At 37.8% G+C, this 17076-nt stretch overlaps 8 protein-coding genes across 8 annotated transcripts; 3 read left to right on the forward strand and 5 right to left on the reverse strand.

The window, feature by feature from the left end:
* Positions 1 to 1319: 1319 nt before the first annotated feature.
* On the reverse strand, positions 1320 to 3825 carry LOC17879460 (pentatricopeptide repeat-containing protein At4g14850). Its single transcript, XM_006283185.2, has 2 exons — positions 2123 to 3825; positions 1320 to 1905 (listed from the first exon to the last, which is right to left on the reverse strand). The coding sequence occupies exons 1-2, from the start codon at positions 3709 to 3711 to the stop codon at positions 1440 to 1442; spliced, it is 2055 nt and encodes a 684-aa protein (XP_006283247.1). The 5' UTR covers positions 3712 to 3825; the 3' UTR covers positions 1320 to 1439.
* Positions 3826 to 3909: 84 nt separating this feature from the next.
* Positions 3910 to 6246, forward strand: LOC17878559. Its single transcript, XM_006283375.2, has 4 exons — positions 3910 to 3987; positions 4136 to 4200; positions 4390 to 4865; positions 4960 to 6246. Exons 2-4 carry the CDS (start codon positions 4163 to 4165, stop codon positions 6132 to 6134), a joined length of 1689 nt encoding a protein of 562 aa, XP_006283437.1. The 5' UTR covers positions 3910 to 3987; positions 4136 to 4162; the 3' UTR covers positions 6135 to 6246.
* LOC17880940 lies at positions 6239 to 7047 on the reverse strand. The gene has a single exon (XM_006286036.2). It carries the CDS (start codon positions 6771 to 6773, stop codon positions 6330 to 6332), a length of 444 nt encoding a protein of 147 aa, XP_006286098.1. The 5' UTR covers positions 6774 to 7047; the 3' UTR covers positions 6239 to 6329.
* A 1087-nt stretch (positions 7048 to 8134) lies between these two features.
* LOC17880968 (pentatricopeptide repeat-containing protein At4g14820) lies at positions 8135 to 10411 on the forward strand. The gene is made up of 2 exons (XM_006283145.2): positions 8135 to 8700; positions 8772 to 10411. The coding sequence occupies exons 1-2, from the start codon at positions 8135 to 8137 to the stop codon at positions 10378 to 10380; spliced, it is 2175 nt and encodes a 724-aa protein (XP_006283207.1). The 3' UTR covers positions 10381 to 10411.
* A 27-nt stretch (positions 10412 to 10438) lies between these two features.
* On the reverse strand, positions 10439 to 10837 carry LOC17877950. Its single transcript, XM_006285155.2, has one exon. The coding sequence runs from the start codon at positions 10799 to 10801 to the stop codon at positions 10481 to 10483; it is 321 nt and encodes a 106-aa protein (XP_006285217.1). The 5' UTR covers positions 10802 to 10837; the 3' UTR covers positions 10439 to 10480.
* Positions 10838 to 12790: 1953 nt separating this feature from the next.
* On the reverse strand, positions 12791 to 13455 carry LOC17880754 (non-specific lipid-transfer protein-like protein At2g13820). The gene is made up of 3 exons (XM_023778476.1): positions 13140 to 13455; positions 13005 to 13049; positions 12791 to 12918 (listed from the first exon to the last, which is right to left on the reverse strand). Exons 1-3 carry the CDS (start codon positions 13453 to 13455, stop codon positions 12791 to 12793), a joined length of 489 nt encoding a protein of 162 aa, XP_023634244.1.
* A 576-nt stretch (positions 13456 to 14031) lies between these two features.
* On the forward strand, positions 14032 to 15070 carry LOC17877532 (non-specific lipid transfer protein GPI-anchored 2). Its single transcript, XM_006286138.2, has 3 exons — positions 14032 to 14471; positions 14550 to 14606; positions 14699 to 15070. Exons 1-3 carry the CDS (start codon positions 14096 to 14098, stop codon positions 14908 to 14910), a joined length of 645 nt encoding a protein of 214 aa, XP_006286200.1. The 5' UTR covers positions 14032 to 14095; the 3' UTR covers positions 14911 to 15070.
* A 16-nt stretch (positions 15071 to 15086) lies between these two features.
* LOC17878994 (proteasome subunit beta type-2-B) lies at positions 15087 to 17063 on the reverse strand. The gene is made up of 3 exons (XM_006282655.2): positions 16801 to 17063; positions 16593 to 16716; positions 15087 to 15610 (listed from the first exon to the last, which is right to left on the reverse strand). The coding sequence occupies exons 1-3, from the start codon at positions 16956 to 16958 to the stop codon at positions 15275 to 15277; spliced, it is 618 nt and encodes a 205-aa protein (XP_006282717.1). The 5' UTR covers positions 16959 to 17063; the 3' UTR covers positions 15087 to 15274.
* Positions 17064 to 17076: the final 13 nt, after the last annotated feature.

A 17076-nucleotide genomic window follows, 5' to 3' on the forward strand; every position in this document is an offset into this window, starting at 1 on the left:
CCAAATAAATAGTATTTTGTTTTTTTACTCCTTTGTGACTTTTATTAAAATGAGTAGAAGATACAACTCTTTTCTGACTTTTATAAAAATTAACAACTTTATTTTATGACTAATTTGTGACAAAACGTAACTGCAGTTTGAAGTTTGTAAAAGAGTCGCAATATTGGGATTATCCATTCTTTACATTAAGCATTAGGAAAATTGAAAAACCTAAACAAATATATTTGGTGATAACAAAGGTTTACTAAATTATTTTTTATTCATTTAGTATTTATTCACTTGTTCTTTAACTAGGCCATTAGTTTTTGTACAGGTACTTCCTCCGTTGTCGTGGATGTTTTACTTGATGTCATCCTTGTACTACGTACTTGTTATTACACGCCACGTTATCATTCCTCGTAGTCATATATGTAGGTTCTCGTTGTTGTGATCGAAGATTTACAGTAGTGAGGAAATTCTGATTCTGATTCAAATCGAGAATTTTTTTTTTCGAATTTAGGTGAGTTGAAAATCCAAAACATATATATTTGGTGATGAAAAATTTGGTTTGATAAACTATTTTTAGGTGATATTAATTGTTAAATGTTATCAGTCTTCTACGATGTTTTTTCTGTACAAATTAATGTACAATGTAGGTGAGTGGTTTGCAAATCCGACTTGCACATACTACACTAAATATATAAATTTAACTTTTCTTTTATTGATATAATTTTTATTTGTAATTTAAAATTATAAAATATAATTTAAAATTATAAAATCTAATTTTTATGTTGATAATCTTATTCCGTTACCAACAATATATATATATATATATATATATATATATGGAAATCACTTGATAATGTACGATATCAGATACATAAAGTCACCTTTATTTTATTGATATGATATTATATGTATTTCAAAATTCTAAAATATGATTTGAGTTAAAGGTTTTATCTATCATTTTATTTTGTATAATTCTATCTTGTAATTCAATCAAATATTGCATGTATAAATTCTCCTTTCATTTTCATATAGTTTTTTCTAATCAGACGAGTTAAATATAAAATTTCAGAGCCTTCATTTAAAAATAATTAAAGAGAAAAAGTTTTAGTTTTTTGTTAATATGCTAATTTCGTAAGTTGACTTAAAAATGTATAAGATATTATATATATATGAATGATTTTCTTACTAAATTTTTGTTGGGATCCTTTATTGTAAATACTATCTCCTCTGGCATTTGAATTAAAAACATCATAATTTTTTGGATCATAGATATTCGAGCAAAATATAGTCATTGAAATAATTCATTTTCATCTCTATCATCTCCTCATCACTGTTACCGTTAATATGATCAAGTTCGATTAAGCTCTAGTATAAAGATATACAATGTGTTGACTCTCTATGTAGTTTACAAAGATGTAAATAAATGTTTAACCGTATAAAATGATAATATTTTACCAATAATCCCTACAAGAACATATCCCATCCTTGAACCGATGAAACCGGTTATTGTCTCTCACAATGATTTCTCTCTTTACACTCCTGGAGACGAACTTGAAAAAACTGTGGCAATCTCCGCAGATTCTAAGGTTCTTGGTGATTCTGATGGGGACACCGAGCGGTAAAGCCACCAAGCCAAATGCTAGGGCCAATTTCTCACTGTGGTATGCGACTTCAGCTGCTTTTTCTTCTTCCTCCAGATCGTACAGCGAGAGTTTCAGATCAGGCTTGTACCCTGAAGCTTCCATTTCGTTCCTTAGCTTGGTCAGCATTGTCTGAATATCTTTGTTCATTATGTGGGATCTGTCCTTTGCTTGAAATGCATGGACTTGGTTCTTCACTGTGATCCAACTGTACCCGGCTCCTTTCTTGATTCCTACGCCTTTCATTTCTTCTCTTACAGTGTTTGCTTCCGCCCACCTATTATTGATCGGAAATAATTTAGTTAGATCATAAGTAACCGAAGACAAAATAACATGTTGGTAATGCTCAAGTAGTCTTATTTATGTAGTCTAGTTTCTGATTTCTAAATGCTCTAGTTTAGAATGCATTATGGGTTTCTTTTGAATTGCTTAGACTATGATTCCAACCTAGGAAGATTAATCAAACATCGAAACTCTCAATACGGTTCACGTACCTCCCAGCCGCTGCAAACGTATTGGAAAGCAGAACGTGGTTGCCTGAATCTTTAGGGTCAAGTTTGAAGAGGTTCTCAGCTGCTACTATTCCCAGGTGTGGCTTACCATGCATCCGACAAGCATTCTGAAGAGCACCCCAGACTGAAATTGTCGGTTGAATTGGCAATTTCTTTATAAATTTATAAGCCTGTTCTACCATTCCCGCTCGCCCTAACATGTCCACGATGCAGGAATAATGCTCAGCCCCTGGCTCAATGCCATAAATACTCTTCATCGAATCAAATATCTTCATACCATTTTCCACAGCCCCTGCTCTACTACAAGCGGAAAGCAAGGACACAAAGGTCATATAATTTGGAGTCGGACCGCATCCACGTGGTGCCATTTCTTCAAATAATGCCAATGCCATATCAACCTCACCCTGATGAGCATATCCTCCGATCAGTGAATTCAGAGTCACTAAATTCTTCTCAGGCATCTCATCAAACGCTTGTTCTGAATCTTCTATGCATCCGCATTTCCCATACATATCAACGAGGGCACTTCCAACAAAGATAGTCATTTCAACACACGCCTTCACAGCGTGAGCATGTATCGATCTTCCCAATTCAAGACCTGCCATACCAGCACACGCACTCAGAGCACTTGAGATCATAAAATCAGAGGTCTCAACAATTTCCTTCCTTGAACGTAGATACAACAAAGACGCCTTCTCATCCTCATGATTCTGCACATATGCAGCAACCAGTGAACACCAAGAAACAGCATTTTTCGTTCCCATTTCAGCAAAGACAATCTCACTGCAAATAATCTGTTTACACTTCCCATAGAAATCAATCAAACCATTGTACACTGAAACATCTGTATCGAACCCACATCGGAACACAAGCCCGTGTAACTGCTTTCCTAGATTCAAGTGTAACCCATCCGAACAAGCATTAAGGAAACCGCAAAAAGTTATCGTATTTGGCTGCCCACCAATTCTTCTAAACTCTATAAAAGCTTCAATAGCTTCCCTAGGCCTTCCATCAGTCACAGAGTTAGATATGAAAGCATTCCAAGTTTCACAGTTCCTCTCAGGAATTTCGTCGAACAACTGCCGTGCATCATCCCTGAGCCTAGTCTTGCAATACATATCAAAAGCACTACACCCAACAAACACATCAAGTATCCTTCCACACTTGACAGCAAGCCCATGAATCTGTTTCCCAGTAACAGGTAAACGCAAAGAAGCCACAGCTTTAAAAGCGCAAGGGAAAGTGAAGTCATTTGGAGAAACACCATCTCGTCGCATTTCGACGAATTCAAACAAAGCTATAGAGAAATGCCCGTTATTAACAAGTCCAGAGACAAGCGAGGTCCAAGAGACGACGTTTCGAGCAGGCGTGAATCGGAGAACGAGTCGAGCTGATTCGGGATGGTCGAGTTTTGAGTACAAGCTGATGAGGTAATTCGCGAGAAACGGTGGAGGTGGTGAATCGAGGGTTTTTACGATTCTTCCGTGGACGACGCGACCCAAACGCATAGAACTCGTGGAGATTGCATTCTTGAGAATTAACCCAAGTGCGTCCGCGGAGAGGAGGCTCATCACTAACGCCGGCGATCGGAAAGGTCATAGCTTTCTCCACGCCGGTGAAGAAGAAGAAACATCGAATGGCATAACGGTAATTTCAAGTCTTCTCTGTGTGAAGAAGAACCTAACTTAAGGGTATAATAGTAATTACCTCCCGCGTGTCTGGGACTAATCTGGTCGAACAAGAGTGTGTATATAAGAAGAATCGATGTGATTTTTTTGACAAGTTTGTATTTTTCCATCTCTTGTAGCTGAGCTTAGATCGGCTTACTCTGTTCTCGTGTCCTTAAAGTTCGTATCTTAATATGTTGTTGTCTGCAAATTTCTCAAATTTAACTCATAATTTGTAAAATTTGTGTAGTTTCTTCCCCAAAACAATTGTTACGAATTAGAATTCACCTTTTGTTTTGTGTATTTGGGTGTTTTCTCTCAATCGCAGGGAATTAGGGTTTTTTGGTCTGCTTCGATGGATGTGGATCAAGAGATGGGTCAAACTCCTCCTCGGTACGATCAATTTGTTTACACTTGTGTGTTTCTGGTTTCTGCATTGAGTACATTTACATTGAGACATGAGCAATTTCGTTTTTTTTATGGGAATAGAATAGTGAAATTTATGTGACTATAACTGCAAAAGCAATTAAGGATTAGTAAAGTCATGTTGTTTAATTCAGTCACATTTATGAACCTACACAGATTTGATGGTGAACAAATTTCAATGAGTGATAATAACAAGGAGACTGAACCAGTCCCGGTTGAGAAAGAGGACTTAAGGGAAAACGGATTAGATAAGGAAGGTGATGGTGATCATCATGCGAAGTTAAATGGCAACAGAAGCTCCTTTACTCCAGGGGGAACCGATCTGAATCAACTCCCGGCGATTCCACCGGTTTCTAGTGGTCAAGGTTTGCCGTTTGCACCTGTCGATTTCCCGAGCCCTGGCGATGTTTGGACTTGGAGAGTTGGGAGGAGAGTGAATAATACCGGTTTCCATAAGGATCGGTTTCTCATTCTACCGGAGAGGCTTAAGGGAAAGGACACACCCAAATCTTTCGCAAGCAAAAACACTATTTCGCAGTTTCTTGAAACGAATTTCCCTGATATGGATGCTAATTCATTCTTTGCATCTTTTAGCTGGACTATTCCGGCTTTGCTTCAGCCCGCAGATAGAGGTATTAATGCTCTCTTCTTATGCATCAGCCATGGAAACTCCTATCTTTTGCATGCATCACATAAATGATGTTTCCCTTTTTTCTATTTCTGCAGTTGATGCTGCGTCTTTGTTTGAAGAGACATCCAAAGAAGGACAGAATCAAGATGAGAATGCTGAGGGTGGGGAAAAAGAAGGAAGGACTTCGCGTTACAGCCAGAGGAAGAGGAAACTGGCGCAGGCACAGACTTCTGAACCTGTCGAACAGAAACCTAAAGAAACACCGCGAACTAGCAGTAGGAAAAAGACAGCCATAACAACTCCAGCCACCAAACAGAATTCAGCCCGGCAATCCTCCTCGAGACGTTCCACAAGACAGCAACAAGGTGATGTGGTTGAATTGGACGAAGAAGACCAGCAACCAGATGCAAAGAAGAACAGCAAGAGAATGAAGAAACACAGAGGTAACTTTGCAGAGGAAGAGGAAGAAGCTTCGGTTCCTCATATCTATGTTTCTTCTATGAATGGTGTCCTTGCGGTCTCCCATGCTCCTGTGGATATAAACCCAGAAGAGTTTGACAGTTATCTGAACTCTCTAGATAACCTTCTTCAGCAACAGCCTTCAGAAGCGGGACATGAGTCTTCATCATCTCTTCATGTTAATGCGAGCTCTCCAGTGAACGAATATGAATGGGCAGAAGCTCGAATGAAGCTTTCGTCGCTTCTGGAAAAAGATTTCTCTTCCTTGTTCATGTCTAATGAAGCTGTAGAGATAGCAAGCTTGGCAGCTAAACTCAAAAAAGATCCAAGCCTTTCAGCTGAAGAAATAGTGAGGTTGAAGCTAATTGAAGAGATTCCTACTTTCAGCGAAGTTTTTCAGGAGAACAAAAACGTGATAGAAGATGCAAACAGGTTCTTCTCCGCTCTCGAGCTTAACAAAGCCAAAGTCGCATCTCTCAAGTACGAATACAGCGACTTAAAGGAGAAGCTAGGCAATATCCAAACAGAAGTCGACACAAACTCCGAGTCAATCCGCCAAATTGATGAGCAAATCGCCCAGCTTCAAGCTAGAAGGACCGAGCTGACCCGATGCATCAGTAACAAAGAGAAAGAGAAGGTTGATCTAAGATATGGTCAGAAGATGGTTGCAAACTCAATCCCTAAAGTGGTACAAGAAGTTCAAGCTGCTAACTCAAAGAAACCTGATTGGGAAATGAAGAAAGACAATGCTCTTAAACGTGAAGCAGAGATCCTCGATAAATTCTCCTCTCTCAAAGGATTTTATCTCTAAACCATCATAGGTTATATATGCGTTGCATAAGGCCAACAAAACTCCAGTAACGTATAAAAAAATTTCATAAACTCTCTGCAACTCCAATGTTAAACAATAGCAACTAAAAAGATTTCAACTTTGATGCCATTAGATTAAAAAGTCAAGATTTTTCTGATTTTCAGAAACATCATTATGATGAACAATCACATTAGATTACTGTACAAGCACTATCAAATCTCTACCGTCTTCATCAGTCTTAGGCACAGTGACAATCAATTCACCGTCGCCGTCGCAATCCACCGTGACAAGATCAGGCCTAGTTGATTCCGGTAGCCTGAAACGCCACACGTCAAGCTCAAGCTCATCAAGAGACAAACCAAGAGACGAAGAACCATTGGTTCTCACTAGAATCTTAGTCACACCAGGATGAATCTCCACCATATAAGCCCTCACGCCTCCTCCACCGTTCGTCTCCGCGACGAACCTGAAACAGTCACGACTCTCTTGAACAGCCACGTCAGCGTCTGACCTCAAGGGCAGCTCTAGAACACGGCTGAAGATATGGGGGAGACGCCGGAGCTTCTTTCCGGGTTCACGGGTCGGATCACGAGCGTGATGGATGAGAATGTTGTCTCTTGGTAAAGGGTGGATTCTCATTTTTCTTTTGGAATTGTGAAGAGAGAGTGATAAGAAGCGATTGGGTCAAAATGAATAGGAGAAAAAAAGATGAAGAGGAATGTGATAGATAATAAAGTGATCACCTTTATTGTGGGAATCAAAGCTACGGCTCTGTATAGTCTCTTTACTAGGATCTTGATTTATATGATCCAAAATTTTGGGATTAGAATTAGGCAATTAATAAGTCATGGTGATTAAGAAATGGGTAAACAGATTTTGGTTTGACTGAAAAAACAGAAGTTAAGATCTTTGAAAGGGGTCAAGAGATAGAAACAGAATCTTGCTCATTATATCAAGAATTCAAGACAAAAGGAATTGCCTCATTCCCGGAAAAAAACAAAAAGAATTGGCTCATTCTTCTTCTTAATCTAATCTTTTGTTTACAGTTTTTTTTTAAAACATTTATGAGTTAGGAGTTAGGACAATCAGTTGTAAGAAAATACATGAATAAAAAATGGGAAAACCTTGTCCTATTTGTTTATTACATTTGACTAGTTTATCTTGATTTCCACACTATGTACAAAAATGTGTGAATAGTGAAATAATCAATGTAATTCCAGTGATCCAGAGCAAATTCAAATTTAAAATTGAAATTACTTAGAAATGTAGAAAGAAATGAAGAACAAAATTAATCTAGAATTAAAGCAAAAAATACTTTAATATAGTATGAAAGACAAATTTTCGAACATAGAAAAACTACACGATAAAAAATTACATTATTTTTCATCGAATTTAATGAAAATTTTATTAAAAAGAAAATAAAACGTACACCAAAATTCACTATAGAAAAATAAAAAGAAAATTTGTTAGAATTTTCCAAAAGAAAAATAATAATTTGGAGAAAACGATTCTTTTCGGTTATTGATCTCATTACAATATATATAATTCTGCTTAAGAATTTTTGAAAATTACATTTTTAACCTATTTTTAAAAGACTAAGAAATAAACATAAATTAAGAAATATTCACAAATATTTTTAAAATTTGATTTCTAAGCTTTGAGCTTTTGACAGTGTATATGCTTATTGGTCTGTAAATACACATTTTCTTAAAAAACATTTAGCTAACATCAAAGTTTAGGAAGAGAAGTCAAATATTTATTTGCTATATTTTTCTACATTTGAAATATACTTTTTTTTTTCTTTTTTGAGCAACCATTTGAGATATACTTTAATATCTAAAATAATCAAATAAACCATAAAATCCAATATATAATACAATGTAGACTATAGTTATTTAAATAAATATTAATTTGGCAAAAAAGTCAAAAATTGTAAAATCAAAAGCTATGTGCATATCCTAAATATTTAAAGAATCATGCACCGTCCTATACAGACGCCGATGTCCCTTCCGCCGCCGATACACTCAACGGCAGTCTCCGCCGCAAATACCATTCTGGACAAACTCTCACACTCCAAAACACTCAACCACGTCAAGCAACTCCACGCCCATATCCTCCGTACAGTAATCGACAACGACCTCAGCTCCTTTCTCTTCGACCTCTGTTTCTCTTCTTCCTCTATCAGTCTCAGCTACGCTCTCTCACTCTTCTCTTCTATTCCCACTCCGCCGGAGTCAGTAGTGTTCAATCCCTTTCTCCGGGATCTCTCTCGATCCAATGAACCTAGAGCGACGATTCTGTTCTACCAGAGGATTAGACACGCTGGTGGTCGTCTTGATCAGTTCAGTTTCCCTCCGATTCTCAAAGCAGCTTGTAAAGTCTCGGCCTTTTTCGAGGGTATGGAGATTCACGGCGTTGCGTTCAAGATGGCGACTTTGTCTGACCCGTTTGTACAGACTGGTCTTATGGATATGTATGCGTCTTGTGGCAGAATTGAGTGTGCGCGTAACGTGTTCGACGAAATGTCTCAGAGAGATGTTGTTACTTGGAATACTATGATTGACAGGTTAGGATTGCAATGTAGTTTTAGTGTTTTCTTATTTTTCTCAAAAGTTGTTAACTTGAGCTTGTCTATAGGTATTGCCGATGCGGTCTTTTAGATGAAGCCTTTAAGCTTTTTGAGGAGATGAAGTTTTCTAATGTGATGCCAGATGAGATGATTCTATGTAACATTGTCTCGGCATGTGGTCGTACTGGAAATATGAGCTATAACAGAGCGATTTACGATTTCTTGATCGAGAATGATGTTAGTATGGATACTCATTTGTTAACTGCTCTTGTTACTATGTATGCTGGATCAGGCTGTATGGATATGGCAAGGGAGTTTTTTGAGAAGATGTCAGTGAGAAATTTGTTTGTTTCAACTGCCATGGTTTCTGGGTATTCAAAAGCTGGGAGACTCAATGAGGCCCGGGTTATATTTGACCAAACGGAAAAGAAAGATTTGGTGTGTTGGACCACTATGATTTCTGCTTATGCTGAAAATGATCATCCTCAAGAAGCGTTAAGAGTTTTTGATGAAATGCGTTACTCCGGGATAAAACCTGATTTGATTACCATGTTCAGTGTTATATCAGCTTGTGCGAACCTTGGTACTCTGGGTAACGCGAAATGGGTTCACCATTACACACATATTAGCGGGTTGGAGTCAGTGTTGCCAATAAACAATGCTCTCATTAACATGTATGCGAAATGTGGAGGTTTGAATGAAGCAAGAAACGTGTTTGAGAACATGCCAACGAGGAATGTAGTGTCCTGGAGCTCTATGATCAATGCATATTCCATGCATGGAGAAGCCAGTGATGCGCTTATCTCATTCGCCCGAATGAAGCAGGAAAATGCCGTGCCCAATGCTATTACTTTTGTTGGAGTTCTCTATGGTTGTAGCCACTCAGGACTAGTTGAAGAAGGTAAAAAGATCTTTGCATCAATGACTGATGAATACAATATTACTCCAACACTTGAGCACTACGGATGTATGGTAGATCTCTTTTGTCGAGCTAATCGCTTACAAGAAGCTCTTGAGATTATAGAATCAATGCCAATGGCGCCTAATGTAGTCATATGGGGATCATTGATGTCAGCTTGTAGGGTTCATGGGGAGTTGAAGTTAGGTGAATCCGCAGCCAAACACATCCTCAAGTTGGAGCCTGATCATGACGGGGCTCTTGTGTTAATGTCCAATATATACGCTAGAGAACAGAGATGGGACGATGTAAGAAACATAAGATGTGTTATGAAGGAAAAGAATGTGTTCAAGGAGAAAGGTCTTAGCCGGATTGATCTAAACGGGAAATCACACGAGTTTCTGATTGGTGACAAGAGGCACAAGCAATCAGATAAGATTTATGCAAAGCTAGACGAGGTTGTAAGTAAACTGAAGCTGGCCGGTTATGTTCCGCACTCCGGTAGCGTTTTGGTGGATGTCGAAGAGGAAGAAAAAAACGATTTGGTTCTATGGCATAGCGAAAAGCTTGCGCTTTGCTTTGGTCTGATGAATAAGGAAGAAGAGAAAGGCTCATGCGGTACTGTTATTAGGATAGTAAAGAATCTAAGGGTCTGTGAGGATTGTCACACTTTCTTCAAGCTCGTTTCTAAAGTGTATGAACGAGAGATCATAGTGAGAGATCGAACTAGGTTTCACCATTATAAAGACGGTCTATGTTCTTGCAGAGATTACTGGTAAGTAGTGATTGGCAAAATTAATACTTAATTCATTTTTATTATATTTTACATTAGCCAACACTAAAAAGAACAAAATGAGAAGAAAAGATGAATACACATAATTACGTAGTGTAAGATCTTCCGAACTTCTTGGACTTCTTCGGCGATAACTCACCGGACCTCCTCCGTAGCATTTGTCTCATGCCGTCAGCAACAAGTTCTGCCGGATTAGCGTTAAACTTGCCACAAAAAGACACATGAGCATTAACAGCTTCCTCCACCGTCGTAGTCTTCGGACTACGGCTGAACTCATCACTCACCGCCTCGGAACAAAGCCCACATAGCCATTTTCCGGCGAAGTTAGCTTTGACATTACTAATGTAGAGTTGTGTACAATCTTCCGTTAAGCCGCAACATTCACACGTCACCGATTCAATCTCCATTTTATTGTATATCGACCAATCTATAAAGAAAAGATTTCACAGTTTTTGCAATTTATGATTCTCTATAGAATGATTTCTCCTGGATATGAGAATATATGTTGAACACCAAAGCTAAAATGTTTAGTTATATACACGTAATAATACATACATACATGTTGCATGGTGGGGTTTATATGTTGGCTCTACACTTGCAACAATTAATATACATTATATTTCTAGAGAAATTGAGAAGTATATAGAGCAAATGCAATTATTATTATTACACCTTGCAAATACATTATTAGTAATCGAGAAAAGAAGTACATTATCATAATTAAGCTTATCTCTAATGACCCTAGCTAGCTAGCTCTATCAACTAATTAACGCATGCACCACATAATACCTCGATGATCTCAAGGTTTCGTTCTAAGGAGGGGACAGGGAGCTAGAAGGATAAACTCAATCTGAATCTTGAAAAACATTATACGATTTTTGATATGATATGTTGTTAGATGTGTTTAGTCCACGTTGATGAAAAGTATTTATTGATGGATACCAATGTTTTGTGATAAATATATTGGTATGAAGAAAACTAAAACCAATGGGCGAGAAGTCGCAATAATTGGATCCATGTTCTAAGGGGACATAACATTGTGATTTGTGGAAATGGAGACAAAGGTGGTCTTGTTCAAGGGGGTCCCCATATTCTACCATTATTTGATATCACCTTCAATATTTCCATGCACATATCAATTAATATTTAGTACTATCACAACTTATGAACATAAACTACAAATTCACTATGATACAATAGAAATTGATGACTGCTCTGCGAAACCAGTTTATATGGATGGCCGAAAGATGCATGCAAATCACATATGTGTCCTAATAGAAACTTTGTAGAGTTTGCAGAATCTTTCTTTTCTTATGATCAATCACACATTTAAATTAGAGGGAAACATTAGTTTGATTAATTAAAAAGTAGGTATTAGTTAATTTTACATTATCATTTTGGCTTTGACTTCTCTAGACATTTATATAAACTCTTGCTAGAAACTGTCTTCCAGGTTTCAGCCATATATAAATTGATTGTCTATAATTTCCACAACATGTACACTCTTTCTCTTGAAAACATGCATTAAGAATTATCACTATATACTCTATTATTTATGTTATTATAAATAGACTTGACAAAGTTTGCACAGAAATTATTTTAAGAAAGACGACAATTCCCGATCCATGTATTAAAATTTTACAGGCAAAATTTTGTATTTGATAGAGACAACACTCTGCGAAAAAAAGTTAATTGTGAGCAATAACATTTACACATTAGCAGACAAAAGCTTACATTTAGAAGTATAGTGACTAAAATAGCAAACGATACATGTGAATTACTGATCAGATAAAATTTGTACTCATACAATGTACATGCTCCCTCGAGATTTTAAGTGATGTCTTACACAATATACATTACATAATACTACATAAAATTACACCAATATATCACATAACTAATCATTTAATTTTAAAGAAAACTAAGGGATAACAGTTTAATATGTTTTGCATTAAAACATCACTTAAAAATATATAAAACATCCTTTTTGACTAAGTTTAGTATTTGTTTTCTTGATAAACCAAGATCAAAAGGTTATATAAAGTATGTAAGCCAAGATCATATAAACCAACTAACCAAGGCACCAAAGTAGAGAATATAGGACGACATTTGTTTTTCACAAAAAAACAAAAAAAAACGTGCAAAGAATGATAACTTGATATATAAACATATCATTTGATATTAACTTGATATATAATGATAACACGTATTTCAACCATGTTCTTGCATAAAGCAAAGAGATACAACGTAACACACACTCTTTGCACTACAAACCAATATCACTTAGAATGTGGGGGGATTTTTATAGAGCACAAAATACGTCACACACAATACCTGTAGATAGACTAAAAAAAAATATGTTCTTTAGGCCAAAAGCTTTATGTGTAACAAAGTCTTTATATTGCAAAGATTATGATGTACGAAGCTGTTGAAAGGATGGCGAGAAGAGAGAACGAGAAATTGGTAAAACTCCCATCAGACGAGGACTTGTCTCCTCTGACTGTTTTTGATCCATTTCCATGTTCTATTCATAAAGATAATTATGTCAAAATAGATATATATATATATACGATTAGGTTCTATATATGTATGAGTTAACTAGTCCCTTACCTGAAGTGTTTGATGATCCTGCATGCGAATTAACCGACGAACCACCTGATGATGATAAAATCCTAATGCGTGAGAGACAAAAAAAATAGCTAGAAAAGATGAGTTTGATGGGAAGTGAACGAGTCTTTTCTTTACCATTGCAGCGACTAGCAGGCGGAGTTTGAACATGACAAGCTTTAGGCAAAGCAAGAGCTTGTGTCTCGTTAACATGGAACCCAAGCTCAGAACCTCCACCTTGGAGAACAAGACACAAACACTCGGAAGAAAACCGAACAACATGAGCCAACTGGTTACAACATTGTTGAGACGGAGAAGAAGTGTTTTGAGTGATGAAGCCGAGGCACGGAGCCATGCTGACTAGGACATTTGTGCAGCCCGACTGAGCAGAAACTGGAGACATCATCACTGCCATTGAAGCTATAAACAACACTAAACACATACTAGGTTTCATGTTTTTTCTTGTGCTCCGAGACTCTCTCAAGAGTTTGTCTTAATATAGTTTCTTTGAGGCTTAGTTGTTTAGTGTTGGCGTCTTTTGTGGGCATACGTAAATAAATAAGAAGTTGAAGCCGCAAGGAAAGACGAAAACAAGAGATGTGGCTCAATTTGCATGACCAGCTTTTTCCAACATCTTGTGATGAATGGTGAAATAATCTGATTACATTTGTATGTTTTTTACCTACTCATATACATATATTTATCTTCTTTAAAACACAAAAATGTAAAATTTAAAGTCAGCTTAGCAATAAAAATGTCGAAATCATTAATCATATAACCTGTGAGCTTTGTTTAATAGTCAATATTAAAAAAACCATACTTTTGAAATCTTCACACGTGGATCCACCTTAGTGGTGAATCATTAACAACTCAGCAGCGCATATCACACGTGGACCTCAGGGGTAGATTCGTAACTTCAAACCAAAACCTCCACAAGCTTTTTTTTTCTTTTATTTCCCGCCACCATCCGTTATAAAAGTCTCTCAGTCGTCGTCGTCGTCACTACGAGAGAATCAGCCATTAAGTAAAAATCTCTGTAACTAACTAAACTCATCAAGAAGAAGAAGAGAGATATCTCTAAAACAACAACAACAATGTCCGTCACAATCAAAACCATCGTCTTCTTCGTCATATTCGCGATCATCTTCTCCTCCGCCGTATACGCGACGCTGCAAGCACCTTCGTCTTCTCCACCGGTTCTTACATGTACGGAAGAGCTCGTCATGTTCTCTCCTTGCCTTCCTTACGTCTCCGCTCCACCGAACAACATTTCAGAGACTCCGAATCCTATCTGCTGCTCTGTTTTCACCTCCTCGGTTCATTCCAGCGCCGGAAACTGTCTCTGTTATCTTCTCCGGCAGCCGATGATACTTGGATTCCCGTTGGATCGATCTAGGTTGCTTTCTCTTTCCCAGATCTGTACTGATCGGAGCTCCGACGAATCGTTCGAGTCTCGCTGCTCGCCGTCAGGTTTAATTTCGAATTCTTCTATCCAATTGAATCGAATCGTAGATATGAGATTTTTAGGGATTTTGATCTGTGGTGCAGAGTCGCCGGAGCTTCCGCCGCTTCAGAGTATCCAGTTCACGAATCCGTTTCTTCCCGGTAAAAAACGGATCATTCCGGTGGATTCGGTATTTGTTTTTCGTTGACATGTCATGAGATTAAGCCTTCTTCGTTTAATTCATATTCTACAGGTAATCAAGGATCCGCTTCTCCACAATCGATCGGCTTAGTACCGGAAATCTCACCAAGCTCTGACCAATTCTCACCGGAAACAGCTACTGTAGCACCGCCACCACCAGCTCCACAATACATCTCAATCGGCTCTCCAAAGATCAGAAACTTCTGGTCTCCATCGACCATTATCATGACTCTGGCCACTTCTATCTTCTTCACAGGCATCTGAATGATATGAAGCTCTCTGTGCTTTTTTACTGCTTAGGTTTTACTTCACTGATACAAAGATTTTTTACCATTGGGCTTAGCGTTTAAGTCTTCGCCTGCCTTACTGCTACTGTTATTGAGGTTGTGTCAGCTGTGAGTAGTGTTTCATTGAACAAAGATGATATAACAGACGAGGTGTTTAGGTTTACTTCTTCATTACTTCTTGCTTCATATACGCAAGAAAAATAAAATTTTCATTTCAAAGTTCAAGACATGCATATCATCATTATCTAGGTACTTTTAATATCCAGGGAGCTTGAAGTTCAACAGATAAGTAAATGTGAGCTGAGTAACATCAACAGTCTAATAAACCCAATAACAACAATTCAGACATCAGCAGAGTTGGCGTTGGGGTTGACAGACCTACGCCAAGCGTAGTCACGGGCTCCGTCCTTGTCGACAATCTTGATCACAAAGTTTGGTGGTGCAATGACCAGCCTTGACCTGATCTCGAGTATGCATTTGTCGACCAATTCAATGGCTTCTTCAACAGACATGTCGCTGCGGTAGTGTCTGTCCATTGTCGAGAGAGAGAAGTATGAGCCATAACCGAATGCTCCCTTATCAACTTTGTGAAGAGTTGCAATGTAGTCAATGTAGTATAGAGATGCGCCGGCTTCTTTGTCGTAGCCAGCCATCAGGATGTTCACCGAATACGGATTCTGGAATCAAACAGAACAGACAGCAATGAGAAATCTCAAAACTTTTAAGTGCGGAATACACAGAGTCACAGACCAGTCATAAACAGCTAAAAGGAGCCAGGCCACTATCCACACTGTCTAAAAGTTGGAAGATCAACCCAAAATGAGTAAAAAAGAATCACAAGTCAGTTAGCCTTGCGTATCAGATTTTCATAATCAAGCCACGGAAGTCAAGAGCAACCTTGAAAGGTTCCTAGTCTTGCAAATTCTTAGTCAAGGGAATAATAATTACTTATCAAGCTTGGCAAAAGCAAACTATAAGGTTTAATCCAAGTTTTATCGTTATTGCATCATAATTCTAAATTTCATAACTCAATCCAACTCAAAGAGAAACCTTTGTAACATTCAAACACATAATACTGCTACAAAGTATAGAATAGTCTCATTATCTTTCTAAAATACCTTGAATATACCACACTAAGTCTAGATAATGAACACATAAGGTAAATTTCGAAATGGCACTAAGCTACTCTGAGGTAATGAAAATCGTACTGGGAGAACTAAGTTCAACTCAAATCATGGTTGGAATCTCAGAAATACTTGGAATTGGTTGGAATCTCAGAAATACTTGTATCAACAATGGTTAACAACACTACACAAGAGAAAACTGAAACTCCAAGGGGTTAAGCTCATCAACAAGCATAAAGTATCAAACACCTTAACACTATCAAAATCACAAATATGACAGAGGAACGCTTCAACCAAATTGATATGAAACCTAAAGAAGAAGACACATTACACTAAAGAGGAAAACTAAAACCAAGAATAAGCACTAAGTAGTTTACTCCACATTCGATTAATCTACTGATCTTCCACTATCTCACTATTTCATAAAAGCATCTAAAGCAAAGAGATTAAAAACCCTTAATTCCTCAATCTCATATAAAAATCCCAAACCAAAAACATCCCAAAATCCTGGAAAATTAAAAACCCTAGAACTCACCTTTCTCAAAGCAGTAGCGAGCTCTCCACGAGTGAAGTTAGCTGCAGCAGCAGTAGTCAAAGGGATCCCATTACGGAACTGATATAGTGACACATTCTTCTGAACATACTCCGTAAACTGAACCCTATAAAGTCCCAAAAATCACGAATCAAAACCCCATTGTACTACTGATCAGAGAGAGAGGCGAAGGAGGAGGAGGAGGTCTTACCTGTCACCAGGCTCGCCACTAGCAGCGATGAGCTTGTGAGAGTCAAGATTCATGATCTTGTCCTCGTCGTTCTTATGGAGAAGGATACTATGAACTGCCGAAGTATCCGCCGCCACAATAGCGAATCCATTCCCAACTAGACCAAATACACATTCCATTCTTCAGATCTGTTTCTTCTCAGTCAGACCCAAAAATTCTCAGTTTCCTTCTTCGAATTTTCGATTCCGATTTATTCGTTTCTTCCGGTCGCGTATCAGAAGAGCTTATAGATCAAAG

This window comes from Capsella rubella, unplaced genomic scaffold, assembly GCF_000375325.1.
Source record: "Capsella rubella cultivar Monte Gargano unplaced genomic scaffold, Caprub1_0 scaffold_7, whole genome shotgun sequence".
Taxonomy (NCBI): Eukaryota; Viridiplantae; Streptophyta; class Magnoliopsida; order Brassicales; family Brassicaceae; genus Capsella; species Capsella rubella.

Excerpts from the sequence above, each read along its gene's own strand:
- LOC17879460 (XM_006283185.2), bottom strand. The coding sequence starts at position 3,711 with ATGAGCCTCCTCTCCGCGGACGCACTTGGGTTAATTCTCAAGAATGCA. Across the intron at positions 1,906-2,122 it reads ACGTTTGCAGCGGCTGGGAG|GTGGGCGGAAGCAAACACTG; the intron begins GTACGTGAACCG and ends GATCAATAATAG.
- LOC17878559 (XM_006283375.2), top strand. The coding sequence starts at position 4,163 with ATGGATGTGGATCAAGAGATGGGTCAAACTCCTCCTCG. Across the intron at positions 4,201-4,389 it reads ATGGGTCAAACTCCTCCTCG|ATTTGATGGTGAACAAATTT; the intron begins GTACGATCAATT and ends GAACCTACACAG. Across the intron at positions 4,866-4,959 it reads GCTTCAGCCCGCAGATAGAG|TTGATGCTGCGTCTTTGTTT; the intron begins GTATTAATGCTC and ends CTATTTCTGCAG.
- LOC17880940 (XM_006286036.2), bottom strand. The coding sequence starts at position 6,773 with ATGAGAATCCACCCTTTACCAAGAGACAACATTCTCATCCATCACGCT.
- LOC17880968 (XM_006283145.2), top strand. The coding sequence starts at position 8,135 with ATGTCCCTTCCGCCGCCGATACACTCAACGGCAGTCTCCGCCGCAAAT. Across the intron at positions 8,701-8,771 it reads TGGAATACTATGATTGACAG|GTATTGCCGATGCGGTCTTT; the intron begins GTTAGGATTGCA and ends GCTTGTCTATAG.
- LOC17877950 (XM_006285155.2), bottom strand. The coding sequence starts at position 10,801 with ATGGAGATTGAATCGGTGACGTGTGAATGTTGCGGCTTAACGGAAGAT.
- LOC17880754 (XM_023778476.1), bottom strand. The coding sequence starts at position 13,455 with ATGAAACCTAGTATGTGTTTAGTGTTGTTTATAGCTTCAATGGCAGTG. Across the intron at positions 13,050-13,139 it reads GCCTGCTAGTCGCTGCAATG|GTGGTTCGTCGGTTAATTCG; the intron begins GTAAAGAAAAGA and ends TATCATCATCAG. Across the intron at positions 12,919-13,004 it reads AGGATCATCAAACACTTCAG|AACATGGAAATGGATCAAAA; the intron begins GTAAGGGACTAG and ends CTTTATGAATAG.
- LOC17877532 (XM_006286138.2), top strand. The coding sequence starts at position 14,096 with ATGTCCGTCACAATCAAAACCATCGTCTTCTTCGTCATATTCGCGATC. Across the intron at positions 14,472-14,549 it reads GTCTCGCTGCTCGCCGTCAG|AGTCGCCGGAGCTTCCGCCG; the intron begins GTTTAATTTCGA and ends TCTGTGGTGCAG. Across the intron at positions 14,607-14,698 it reads CACGAATCCGTTTCTTCCCG|GTAATCAAGGATCCGCTTCT; the intron begins GTAAAAAACGGA and ends CATATTCTACAG.
- LOC17878994 (XM_006282655.2), bottom strand. The coding sequence starts at position 16,958 with ATGGAATGTGTATTTGGTCTAGTTGGGAATGGATTCGCTATTGTGGCG. Across the intron at positions 16,717-16,800 it reads AGTGGCGAGCCTGGTGACAG|GGTTCAGTTTACGGAGTATG; the intron begins GTAAGACCTCCT and ends GGGACTTTATAG. Across the intron at positions 15,611-16,592 it reads TCGCTACTGCTTTGAGAAAG|AATCCGTATTCGGTGAACAT; the intron begins GTGAGTTCTAGG and ends GTTTGATTCCAG.